The 14,388-nt window shown below is 33.7% G+C and overlaps 1 protein-coding gene across 1 annotated transcript; it reads right to left on the bottom strand.

The window, feature by feature from the left end:
• Positions 1–6,897: 6,897 nt before the first annotated feature.
• LOC134726550 (uncharacterized) lies at positions 6,898–8,248 on the bottom strand. Its single transcript, XM_063590956.1, has 2 exons — positions 8,196–8,248; positions 6,898–7,883 (listed from the first exon to the last, which is right to left on the bottom strand). Exon 2 carries the CDS (start codon positions 7,876–7,878, stop codon positions 6,898–6,900), a length of 981 nt encoding a protein of 326 aa, XP_063447026.1. The 5' UTR covers positions 7,879–7,883; positions 8,196–8,248.
• Positions 8,249–14,388: the final 6,140 nt, after the last annotated feature.

Here is a 14,388-nt window from a genome sequence, read left to right as displayed (position 1 = left end):
TAGATACTTTTATTCTATCATTTGATATAGCATGCCATTTAAACAGTTACATATTTATGATTGTAATTGAATCATTTACATTAACACTGAAGATGACAATTATTTGTTGTTACGTGTAATGTTTGGATGAAAACACTGTTTTTCCAAAGACAACGTTTAATGTTACATTTAGTCTTACCACTAGAACTACAGACACATTTTGCGTATTTTCTTATTACCGTTTGTTATGAAAACTTTTAAATACGTTATAGCTCAGCAGAAGTAATGCACCTACCTTATAATAATCATAAGAATATCCTTTTATAACAATCTTAATTTAGTTCAAAATAGTTTCATATTTTTTCTGTTCCATATAACACTATTCTGATTAGAATCAACATTTTTAATTAATTGGTTTGTCAATCTTTGTTTGAAAATCTTTGTTCTGGTGTAAGAAAGACATACCCTTCTGCCATAACGAAAAGAAGATTATTAATGTAATACAGAGTGAGTACTAACTTAAAGTTGTTGCTCTATGGAGTTTCTAATTATAGACATTAAAACTAGTAAAACATAAAAACTTGACCTTCAGGCTTCATTTTTAAAGAATAATATTAAATTAATTTTACACAACCTTTTTTTATAGCTTTACAATATATTTTTATCATCTATTTCATGCATTTCATATTTACACAATTTGCCTGAAACAGACCAGGCAATTTGTGAAATTTTCATTAAAAAATTCAGGCATTTTACAAAATGACTAGATTTTTTAGGCATTTTACAAAATGCCTGCCAACTTTAGGCATTTTAGAAAATGCCTAAAAATTCAGTCATTTTACAAAATGCCTAAATTTGAAAAATGCCTGTAACATATTATATAAGATGAAGAGATATAATCCATAAGGTCCAAAAAGTATAGCCAAATCCGTGAAAGGAATCAGAGCTTTGCATGAGGGAGATACATTCCTTAATTAATAATAATTTCTAATATCTTGTAACAGCAAATTTTAATAACCCAAAAAATCCGTATTTTCAATTCTGTCCAACATCTACAGTATCAGCATAAATACTGCAGCTACGCTCAGCATGAATATCAAACGCGACACAATAACCAGATATCGCTTCACAACATTATTACAACTTTATACCAAACTTGTTGGGTTTCATAGGATTATATACCCTGAGTTTTACCCTCCCTTTAAAGGGACATGTTCCTTCATCGAAACTAAGATTCTCTTCTGGTGTATAAACACTAAATGTCTCTCTCATCATAGTAATGAATGGCCTCACTTTGTAAAGACGGTCTGTATCATCAAGATAATAGTCATTTAAATGTAAGTTGGCAAGAATATTCATAAACCTATCTTTTGCCATCATTTTACTGAAAAATGCAGTGTTAATAACATCATCTGTAGACCAGAAAGGCATCTAGGTCACCTTTTCTAGTTAATCCCATTGAAATGATCAAAGAGACAAACACTTTCCTTTGTCTAAGGAAGTTGGTCGCCATTTTGTGATACGAAAATTTGGTTTTAGTTCATCATTTTGAAGTCTCCTATCCGCGTTTAAGTTTGTTTGTAAAACTATTGTATCCCACATCTTTCCAAATATTTATGTCTTTATCCTGTTCAAACACTATTTCGCTCAGTATGTCCTTATTTATAATTATTTCTCTACAGATCAACTTCAAATTCACTTTCGTCGTCTGATTCACCAAAATATTCATGTATGAAATCGTCAAGTTCTTCGTCGTCAATGAACGCCGCCACTTTGGCGTCATATTTTTTTCACTTTTTATTTCTCTGCCGGCTGCGATATTTTCCCAAAGAAAGTTCCATTTTTATATTAGCTCAATCGACCTAGACATATGCCCTTTAAGATTGACTAAAATCTAGATGCCTTCCAGGTGATATACATACGATGCCGGCGAAACCGAACAACAACAGAAACGACTTATGCCGCGAATATCAGCCGGGGACGGAGCACCTCATCGCGGCATATGCCGCGAATAGCGCAGAAAGGGTTAAAGATGGGCTTCAAAAATATTGTGAGAGACATATTCTAATAGTGGTGTTAACCAGATGTGGATTCTCAAACATTCGAAAGATCTACTGCTTAATCTTTTCTCACAATGTTTGCAATTGTGCAGCAACATTAAGGCTTTTGGTTATTCTACGCTCAACACTACTTTTCCCCGTTCTAAGTTGAAAGTTCGACTTCACTCTCTCAATTAAAAGATCTTTTTCTATAAAAATGGGAATCGTAGATACAAATGTCTTGTTTTGGGTAACAATAATTCATATTTAGTGAAGAACCACACTGAATCCACCAGATAATAATACAAATGCTTAACTTTTTGATCGACTGGGTACTAATCGTGCACCCCTTCTGGCCGATTTGTTTTTGAACTCTTATGAAGCATAATTCATTCAGAACCTTCTTAAAGACAAAAAGAAAAAGCAACTTAGGAAATTATTTTATTTCACTTTCCGATATATTGATGATATTAATTATTCTATCATTGAATAACCCATATTTCAGCCAATACTTACATGCCATATATCCCAGTGAATTTGAAATTAAGGATACTACTGATACCCATGAAGCCCTCAATAAATTCGATGTATCGATGATAGAAACCAGAGAGGAGCCTTTGTTCAGAAAAATTAATATAGCTGCTGCCAAGAAAATGGCATGTCTGTCCTTCCAGGATTGAATGTGCAACATCATCGGGAACAGATTTTGAAAGCAACCAAACCAACAGGACAGGAAGAATCTATTGCCATCAACAAGGACACTATTGTAAATTTGAAATCAAGAACTTTTGTGAGACAAAGGAGGAAAAATCCTAATGATAGATGTAAAGAGATGGTAGAAAACAACATTGAAATTAATTTGGCTCGTTTAATTTTCAAAAAATTTTGAGAGAGTATTGGCTTTGACCATTTAAAAACAACTAAAAATTTCAAAAAATTTGAACCAACCATTTTATCAGAATAATTACACTGGTTACATAGCAGTTTGACAAACACTAATTTCGATCATTGAGAAACTTAAAATTCCCTTAACAACACAACGTAAATAAAACGTTTAGCTGATTTTACAGAGTTATCTCCCTGTAGTATTAGGTTCCACCTAAAATCATGTCAAGGTTGAGTTATTTCATCATGTCCAGGTTAAATTATTTCATCGTATACAGGTTACTTTTAATTGTATCATGTGCTTCATATTTGCTTAATTCATCACCTATGTTATCATGTTCTTGCTTATAAGTTTTTCCATATATATCATATAAAAATCCATAACTGTTGAGCATTTCTTTTCATTGTTGTTTTCTTCTATTTCATCACTGTTAGCAATTCTATTGTCATAACACTGTTTTATACAATTAGTTAAAGGGGAACTAGCTACGAGATATATAAAAAAAAAACATTTATTCATACAGACAGTATATGCAATTTGGTATACATATTGTTTTATCATGACAAATTACAGATCAAATAATGTTATTAGTCTGATAATTGTATGCAGATAATGGTGTCAAAAACTTTATTTTTGTCATACTGGAAGATATTAATCTTTTAACCTGACTATAGCTTTATCATGTTCAAGATAAAATTTTGTTCCAGTGTGATGATTTTGTGCAGAGTTATGGTCCTTGGACTTTATAAGTTCATTCAAATAATTGTTTTTCAATATTAATAGTTTTTTTTTCATGCTTGAAGATATTCATTTTATAATCAGAAATGTTTTAACATGACATGTAACAAATTTTTCTTCCAGTCTAATGGTTTTGTCCAGATCTCTTGTACTAAGAAAATTCACTCAAATATTCAGTTTTTAATACTTGTTTTCGTCATGAATGAAGATATTGACTTGGTATTTGTTATATAGTCAACACCATGACAAGTTAACATATCAAGATAGCATTTTGTATCAGTAAATTGAATTCTTAACAGGTAAGGATTCGATTCGACAATTGGAATTGATGGCCGTTTACAAAAGACAACTGTATCCTCTAGAAATAAACGAAGTAACACCATCTGATGAATATATGGAAAAACCAAACAACGAAGAAATGACGAGAACATTGCCCTTGCGGAAGGCATCAATTCGTGCAAAGGAAAGAATAAAATCATGGACTCGTTAAAGTTTAATTCAAATTCCTATTTTTTTGTTTTGAATAGACAGTTATTCCTACAAGTGTAAAATTAAATTTCTTTTCTTTATTGATGAACATTTAAAGTATTATTCTATTGTTTTGTACATAAATACACTTTGTGGGCCCCAGTATGTTGAGAATAGTTCGACGTCATAACGTAACGTTTCCCGTATTTACGTTCACATGTTTGTGACGTTGCTTACATCTTATACGGGCTTCACCATTGTTAATATTATACGCAAGTAAACACAACGCAAAGTACATATACGACTTACTTTATTTATTCCACACAGTATTGGCTTGCAATACTCTCAGAATGCTTGCATTTAATTGAGTCCAATGTTCAGCCATGCTTTGAACAAAATGGAATTTTAACTTTTTCTATTAATACTGGAGTCTTATACACATCATAGCACCACATTTGGTAGCTGAGTCATAGTTGATATCTTGAACCAAATCCCTTATATTTTCCTCAGCTAAATGTTCATCACAGCATACTGATATTTAGTTGCAAGTTTCATATTCATGTATGCCATGCTTTGCCTCTAATACAGCAGTTTTTAAATTATAGTCATAATTTGTACTATGAAACATTTTAACATTCGTGTTGATTATATAGTGAGTATTTTTAGTGACTTCAAAATAAATGTTATTTATATGTATATATTTATTTATGGCAACCGTACCATATCATCGCATTATGGGTAAATTATTATATTCTAGTCAAATAGGAGGCAAACAATACATATTCAAATATGACGTTTTTCTTTAGCTTTGGATACAAAGCCATGTTCTAATTCAAATAAAACATGGGCTGCACGTGATTGACATCACAATTGAAATTGCAACGTCAGATGAATTTTGAACAACGCCAGAGATCAAAATGGACATTTTTTATGGTGTTGCTCGCTAGGAAATTAAATAAAAACATTCTAAAAGTAAGTTTAAATGTTTTTGTTCTTTTTTTATTGATTAACTGTTGATTTTTTTATAACGTTTTTGTTCACCAAATCAAAATGGCGACATTTCGAGCGTCACCTATAGGTCCGCTTCGAAGTACAAAAGTTCAAAATATTCCTATTAGAATCGAAATAATTCTATCATGACATGCTCTATGCTCATTTTAGCATGGATAGGCATTATATTTGTAAACATTTAATACCTCGCTTACGCTCGGTATTAAGATATTAACAAATATAATGCCTACCCATGTTAAAATGAGCATAGAGCATGGCATGAAAGAATTATTTCTTAATGCATATGTTCATTTAAGGGTACCACACTCATGACACTGTCCTGACACAACATAGAAAAGAATAAGCAACACAAACCCCACCAATAACTTGGGGTGTTCTCTAGTCACGTGTCACGGTACTTTTTTTATCACAAATTCATGTATTTAGTTTTGATGTTACAGTGGCGGATTCAGAGGGGGGCGTAGAGGGCGTACGCCCCCCCCCCCCCCCCCCCTTTGCGCGGACTTTTTTCTTTTTTTTTGGAAAATCATTAATCAGACTAGACTTCGTGAACTTTGCCATTTCCCGAGTAATTAATTTTTATACGACAATTCTTAACTCTTCAAAGCGACACAGGATTGATCAAGAACGTATTGACTCCTATTTCACTATTCCACCAAACAGAAAGTAATAAAATACTCTATAGACTATTACACTTTCATGGAAAAAAAGTTCCACAATTAAATGTACCTACGAAAACATGTTTAACCCCAAATGCCCCAGCTTGTTTTATAAATAAAAAAGTTGAATAATGATCCCCAGTCACCCCGCCACATTTTTGCGCCTGTTCCAAGTCAGGAGCCTCTGGCCTCTGTTGCTCTTGTATTATTTTATTTTTAGTTTCTTGTGTACAATTTGGTAATTAGCATGGCGTTCAGTATCACTGAAGTAGTATATATTTGTTTAGGGGCCACTGAAGGACGCCTCCGGGTGCGGAAATTTCTCGCTACATTGAAGACCTGACCTTCTACTGTTGTTTTGTCTATGGTCGGGTTGTTGTCTCTTTGACACTTTCCCAATTTTCATTCTCAATTTTAGTATAAGCTCTGGAAAAAATTCAAGTCTCAGGTACGAAACCATTTGATTTGAGGAGGCATTCTGATATATTTGAGAGAGAAAAAATTGACTCTGATTCTTGCCTAAAACAAAAATTCTGGCCGTATCTGGATTGAAAACAATAGTCTTATCCACTTTTTTGCTATTAAAAACGAAAATTTCCAACAAAAATATTTAGCATGAAATGAACATGATCAATAAAAACGGACGTAGTTTTTTTGTGGCCGGGGTTTGCATGTCTTACTGGAATGTCTGTTTCGCCGGTCTTATATATATTGAATACTTTTTCAAGACCAGACTGTAACCTGCCTGCTGGGCGTGACCTTTATGTCTCCATTTGTGGACCGTCATTCTAACTTCGTTGTCATTTCAGACACTTTCGTAATCTTTGGTAGATTTGGAACCCCTCACTTTGTTTCTCTATGTTATGTTGGGTGAAACATATCAAACATTTGGATAAAAATTGCTTGTTTGTCTTTTTTAACTCGTGTCGGTCGTATTGTAACCATGTCTTTTTTTTTACTGACAAACTTACATCAAATATAGCAGTACATAGCTTTGGATTAATACTATAATTTAATGATAGACAATTAATAGGGATAATACAGCATAAAAAATGTCAAATCCTTACACTTTGCGCCAACTATAAAATATACATGCCCCAAGCACTTATTTTATGTTTTAAGCCCAAAAAGGGTACCAAAGAATTTTCGCCTCGCTCCGCTCGGCGACATTTAAAATCTTCGCCCCCCCCTTTTCAAAATCCTGGATCCGCCCCTGACCAGAAGAAACTACATTTACTTCCAAATTTTGTGTGCCAATACTATCAGCCATATATAATAACCAAAGCTCTGGATCTACTATAGCCCATGAACTTGCCGGATCCAGTGTTTTTCGCAACCTAAATTGCTCATCATATAGCTTCCAACCTAAATTATTAGGATTTCTTTTTGCGCCCAAATGTACAACTGACATGTATTTAAGTAATTCTTGTAATCTACCTGAATGCACAGTACAATATATACTAACAAAAATGATAAATGCTGATGTCCATTGGTCAATAGACCCAATTTTGTTTTGCATATTTTCTGTTTGCACAATAAATTCACCTCCTCTAAAAACAAGCTTTTGTGTAGACTGCTGAGTACTGTTAATTAACAAAATGCCTAAATCAATAAATTCACTTTTCATAATTTTTTCTCTGATACTTTGAGAAACATTAAAAGCAATATTTGCATGCATGCTGGGTATCTGAATAGGGTGATCAAAAGTACTAAATGGCATTGTAAAACTTGAGGCACCATTAGTATTACCTAAGGAATGTTCTGTAGGATCTTGACTGGTAACAGTGTTGCACACTCTTTGGTCTGGTAGTGGTACTCTTGAGTATAACAGGGTATTAGCTGTGCTTGTCAAATCGACTTGCCCTGTACTTGCGCTGGTATATATGCCTGCCCCTGTCTGTGAAAACAACATTGGGTATGTACCAGTAGAACTAGTAATGGGTATGAATGGTGTACCAGTATCAACTGTTGGCAACTGTGGTGCAGTTACTGACATAGTGTCAAGTACTCTCTGGTTAGCCCTTTTCCTTGCTGATGCAGCAGCCAGTATTGGCAAATTTTTCCTTTTCCTGGCAGACCGCCTGAGCTGTGCTGACATGACTCCTAAAAGAATAACTAGAATTAAAAAACGCTGTCTGAATATTCGGTTAATCCAGATTGATTATTGCTTGATTAAATGTCCAGTAGAAAATATCACACATGTGTAACTAATATACTTAGCAAAATACTGATGTATCACAAAATGCACACAATAGCTATATTTAATTAAATAGGCTGTGACCGGTTTTTTATTTAAAAGAAGACAGTACGATTAATAAGGTTGTGTGAAATTCAAGTAACTCTGTACTCCATTATCCATCAAGAACACCTATATTCGATAATTATTATGTTGATGTTATTGTTTACATTAAGTACCAATTGACCTCTTGTACACCGGTGAAACTCTTTCATAGAAGGCGAAACAACGGAGACTATAGTCGCCGTCAGCTGAAATTCGTAGCGGTTATCGGTAAAAATAATCTAAACTATCAACCATTCACTCGAAATATAGTTTTTTACAATCCATTCATAAATCGCGAAAAGAAAAACCACTACTGACCTACCTGTTAAGTGATTGCACTGTGATAATCCTGACCTTCACATTTTCCAAGACTATTTTGAATGGTGTAATCCGCCATTGTTTTTTCCGGAAGTGTTTCCGTGGAGTTCAATTTCATAACATTTGCATAAAGGGCGGGAAACCGCATCACATCAATGAAAAGAACATTTCAGGAAACTGCGCAAGTAACGAATTTCACATGTAAACAAATGATCCTCAAAGAAACGAAGATGGCGGAATTACAATGTAAAACATTCTGGAAAATGTGAAGGTCAGGATTATTACAGTGTGATCTCTTAAAAGGTAGGTCAGTAGTGGTTTTTCTTTTTGCGATTTATGAATGGAATGATAAAACCTATATCTCGAGTGAACGCGATTGATAGTTTAGATTATTTTAACCGATAACTGCTACGTATTTTAGCTGACGGCGACTATAGTGTATTTATTATTAAGGTGGATTCTTGTTCCTCGAACAGAAGTTTGCAATAATATGCATACATGTAATGCATACGTTCCCACATCTGAAACCATGTATAAAGTTTGCTTCAGCTTTTAAGTGATAGAACTCAGTACGTTGAACTACATATTTAATAACAATACAAAGCATTCTGGGTACATAAAATATTCCATTAAGTGTGTAAATAAACAATAAATAAATTAAGTATGCGGACCAGGACGCGTCTTATAAATTCAAGTATTGAAACACATTAATGTAGGCGTGTAGCCACGATGATATTCTCCGTTCACATGATAATGGACACAATTAATCAACGAATTGAATATTTGCCATGGCTCTGGTTCGCATACCAACACGAAAGGTTATTTCAAAACTCGCCAGATAAAATGTTTTTTCTAATTCTGGTAGTCCTAAAATGTTACCAAGAAGCATTATTTACCATTTATTTATATTTGAAAATTAGCAACGGCAACGAAAAATCATTGAAAGAAAATTCAATAAACCATGTGCTCGCCATGTGCTTCTGTATGTCAGTTACATGTATCCTTGTTTCAAACGGTAAACATCAGTTTTTACTACTTTACTTTTCCCCGTTGAAAGAGACTCAAATCTAAACCAAACTGTTGGCACCTAAAGAAAATAAAATAAAATTAACTTTGAAAGAGAAAAAAAAATAAAATTTGGTTTTGATTTCAGCCATGTGGTCGAACCACACACGTGTACATGTATCGATCCTTGTTTTTGGATAAACAACGTCAATATTTGTCTTTTCTATTGCACGACTCCTTGTTTTAAAATGTGCGTACAGCTATAACAATTCCTTTCAAAAAATATTATATAGCATAAAATACTCCCTGACAATTTTTTGCTGAATATTTTGAATAAAATTTTCCTCTGATAACAACAAGTTATTTAAGCAGCCTCTCCTGTTGGACCCGAATTAAAAAAGGATCGTGACGTCAAATTGTATGGTTCACTAACCACCAATGAAATTTGAGTTTTCTTAAACTCACTAATGACCAACCAATGTAATAGTACAGCGCACCGTGATAACTGAATTTAAGTACAGGACTTAAATTCTTTTACATTGCACAACTTTCCATCAGAGACCACAATGACGTAGAAGAAGCAATTAGAAGTTTATATATGTTCTAAAGGTGTAATACCACCATTGATTTTCCCATATTAGTCTTTGTTAAATTTGCACTTTTCAAAAAATGGTGCAGAATTTATCTTTGTTTCAAATAAAGAAATACTTGGCATGAGTAAAGTTTTATCCTGTCCACTTCTATAGAAAAAGTTTCACATAACATTTCATTGCATATAAGAAATAACCATCATTGGAAGTTAACCAATCAAATTTCTCCCCTTAGTCTAGATCTGTGTACAAGGTTTAGTCACCATGTAACCTTTGAAATACCCAAGACATAATATGTTTATGACACAGAAATAGTTTTCAGTGGCGGATTCAGAGGGGGCGTAGAGGGCGTACGCCCCCCCCCCCTTTTGCGCGGACTTTTTTCTTTTTTTTTGGAAAATCATTAATCAGACTAGACTTCGTGAACTTTGCCATTTCCAGAGTAATTAATTTTTATACGACAATTCTTTACTCTTCAAAGCGACACAGGATTGATCAAGAACGTATTGACTCCTATTTCACTATTCCACCAAACAGAAAGTAATAAAATACTCTATAGACAATTACACTTTCATGGAAAAAAAGTTCCACAATTAAATGTACCTACGAAAACATGTTTAACCCCAAATGCCCCAGCTTGTTTTATAAATAAAAAAGTTGAATAATGATCCCCAGTCACCCCGCCACATTTTTGCGCCTGTTCCAAGTCAGGAGCCTCTGGCCTCTGTTGCACTTGTATTATTTTATTTTTAGTTTCTTGTGTACAATTTGGTAATTAGCATGGCGTTCAGTATCACTGAAGTAGTATATATTTGTTTAGGGGCCACTGAAGGACGCCTCCGGGTGCGGAAATTTCTCGCTACATTGAAGACCTGACCTTCTACTGTTGTTTTGTCTATGGTCGGGTTGTTGTCTCTTTGACACTTTCCCAATTTTCATTCTCAATTTTAGTATAAGCTCTGGAAAAAATTCAAGTCTCAGGTACGAAACCATTTGATTTGAGGAGGCATTCTGATATATTTGAGAGAGAAACAATTGACTCTGATTCTTGCCTAAAACAAAAATTCTGGCCGTATCTGGATTGAAAACAATAGTCTTATCCACTTTTTTGCTATTAAAAACGAAAATTTCCAACAAAATTATTTAGCATGAAATGAACATGATCAATAAAAACGGACGTAGTTTTTTTGTGGCCGGGGTTTGCATGTCTTACTGGAATGTCTGTTTCGCCGGTCTTATATATATTGAATACTTTTTCAAGACCAGACTGTAACCTGCCTGCTGGGCGTGACCTTTATGTCTCCATTTGTGGACCGTCATTCTAACTTCGTTGTCATTTCAGACACTTTCGTAATCTTTAGTAGATTTGGAACCCCTCACTTTGTTTCTCTATGTTATGTTGGGTGAAACATATCAATCAATCAAACATTTGGATAAAAATTGCTTGTTTGTCTTTTTTAACTCGTGTCGGTCGTATTGTAACCATGTCTTTTTTTTTACTGACAAACTTACATCAAATATAGCAGTACATAGCTTTGGATTAATACTATAATTTAATGATAGACAATTAATAGGGATAATACAGCATAAAAAATGTCCAATCCTTACACTTTGCGCCAACTATAAAATATACATGCCCCAAGCACTTATTTTATGTTTTTAGCCCAAAAAGGGTCCCAAAGAATTTTCGCCTCGCTCCGCTCGGCGACATTTGAAATCTTCGCCCCCCTTTTCAAAATCCTGGATCCGCCCCTTTGTTATATTTCTAATTCTCATCTGATTTTGTCAAATGTCTTTACGTCTTTTCTGTGTTATGTTTAAGAAATAGAAAAGTTAGTCATCCCCCTCATTTATTGGATTTTAGCTTGGTGCAACGAAAGGAGAAGGGCCGATTTTGGCCTCAAATTTCAAGTTCATTTCACGAAAGATTTTGAACACTTTTCAAACACTTTAGTGTCTATTTCAATTGATTCAATAAGTATTTGTGAAAGATTTTAACTGATTAAGTCATTACAAACGCTCCAATTCAAGCTTAAATATGAAAAATCATCAAATATGCTATAACATGTCACTTTTCAAATTATTTTTGGCTAAAATGAAGGTGGCCGCATCCGTGTTCATCCTCAACCTTTATGTCAAGAAAAGAACAGTTGTCCATATGTTTGATGTGTTATGAGTTTTTATTTTGACCCTTAAAATGTGAAGTCTTTCAATGAGGCGGAGTAAGCCTAGTGTCTTGTTTATCAATATTTGAGTTCAGGAGGACATATCCCTATTTAAATTAACCCAATCAGAAAAGATTGAATGTAAACTGAAAAAATTTAAAAAAAACAAAAATACTGAATTCAAAAAGAAATTCCATAATCTCATTGCAAAATCAAATAGTAAAACGAATGGACAAGAACTGTCGTATTTATATGAACACAGAATGACGTGATATATTGTTTTTTTCATTTGTCTTTATTCTATTTTTTATTTTACTTTTACTGTTGGATTGTTTCATGACATATCAATTTAACGTGGCACGGTACTTAAACATCCCGTCCATGTGTTTGTATTATCTGTCAGTATTTGCTGGTGTGTTTTGTATATGCGACTTTTTCTGTTTCTTTGGTTCTTAACTGTACTTTAAAATATCCCGTCAGTACGTTATTGTTCTATAATATGTCATAATGATAATGATATATTTCTATCATGACCCTTTTGGACTATTTTAAATCGGGGTCTAATTCCGAAATTAATTCTTACATACTTTTGATCTTTTAACCCTGTATGCTTACATTGACCATGTGAAGTTTTAAATTTGTTTGTATAAACATTAAATGACAAAAATATGTGACGAAAAATAAAAATCTGACGTCAGACACGCGAATCGATGAATGAGTTTGTAGATAGATGTTTTTGAGTTCTCTTAAATTGTTTCATTTAAAATTTTACACGATGATGACTGCTGCGCACATATTTTGACTATTTTATTTGTTATGTCTGTTTAGTTCATGCATTACTGAAAATATAACGGCATTTAATGAGACCGTCAACAATGTGCGGGGTTAAGCGCCAAAAAAAAACCAGGTTTGATCCTCCATAATCTACATTTAGATGCCTGTTTTTATTTTTGGCAATTCAACTAGTTCAAAATTACAACTGGCATATTCCTAACTTGGTACAGACATTTTCTCATGTAGAAAATGGTGGATTAAACCTCGGTTTTTTTTTAACCTAGCAAAGCCTCTCACTCTCATTTGTATGACAGTCGCATAATATTCAATAAATTGATAACCATGAATGATAAAAAAACAGATATAATAGGTGAAAATGTCAATAAGGGGTACAGCAGTCAACATTGCGTTAAAACTTTATAACTGAAATACAGAGAGCCACAGTCAATTTATTGGAAGCAGAACTTTAAACTATTAATGGATTCTGTTGAGGGTTATGCAAAAGACTGGGCAAAAAAAGAAAATGTTGAGGTATTCACTCTTTCAGAGTGGGACAAATCAGTGAGGTAATTGATTCAGATAAGAGTAAGTAAGCTTAAATGCTCAATGAGCACCAAAGCTCCTTCCATCTTTATAGACCCTCATGTCATAGAAGAGTTGTATAGCCTCCATGACTAATATGTTTTTGTTTGCAAGAAACACTACATTCACTACCTGATTAAGGAATTTGGGATAAACAACACACTTGGAAATCCTACATATATACTAAGTACGCTTAAGAAGCAGAAGATGCTGGAAAACCACAAATCGGTTCAAATCTCCTTTGGTGTTGATCCAAAGGATGAAGTCTGGGTTCTTCGAGTCAAGCAAAACATATACCGACGACGATATTGCTGCCATGCTGGACTTTTTAATTGATGACATATATGTTGAATTTGGCGGTTTGGTCTTCCAACAGACGACGATTGGAAGACCAATGGTATGAATTGCGCTCATCTACTTGCAGATTTGTTTTTATATTCCTATGAAGCAGAAAAAGGAAACTAGCCTCGTCTTTTAATTTCACCTTTCGGTATATTGATGATGCACTGTCTCTAAATAAAAATAAATTCAGTGATCACTTACATTTAATATATCCAAGTGAATTTGAAATTAAAGATACCACCGACACAGATAAATCTGCCTCATATTTAGACCTTTTTCTAGAGATGACTACTGATAGTGTTGAATACCAAAATTTATGACAAACGCAATGATTTTATTTTTTCTATAGTCAACTTTCCATTTATGTGTAGCAACATCCAAGCGACACCAGCATATGAAGTATATGTGTCTTAATTGATACGTTACTCCAGAGCTAGTTCTTGTTTTTATTGAACGAGGAATACCACTTTCTCAAAGTACGTTGACAAGATGGCTATGAATCAATCAAATTGAGGTCATTACTCGAGATAGTTTACAATCGCCATGATATG

This window comes from Mytilus trossulus, chromosome 7 (assembly GCF_036588685.1).
Source record: "Mytilus trossulus isolate FHL-02 chromosome 7, PNRI_Mtr1.1.1.hap1, whole genome shotgun sequence".
Taxonomy (NCBI): Eukaryota; Metazoa; Mollusca; class Bivalvia; order Mytilida; family Mytilidae; genus Mytilus; species Mytilus trossulus.
Note: the sequence above shows the minus strand (reverse complement) of the source record. Positions and strands in the feature narration are given on the sequence as shown.

Coding starts and splice junctions, on each gene's coding strand:
- LOC134726550 (XM_063590956.1), bottom strand. CDS start 7,878: ATGTCAGCACAGCTCAGGCGGTCTGCCAGGAAAAGGAAAAATTTGCCA.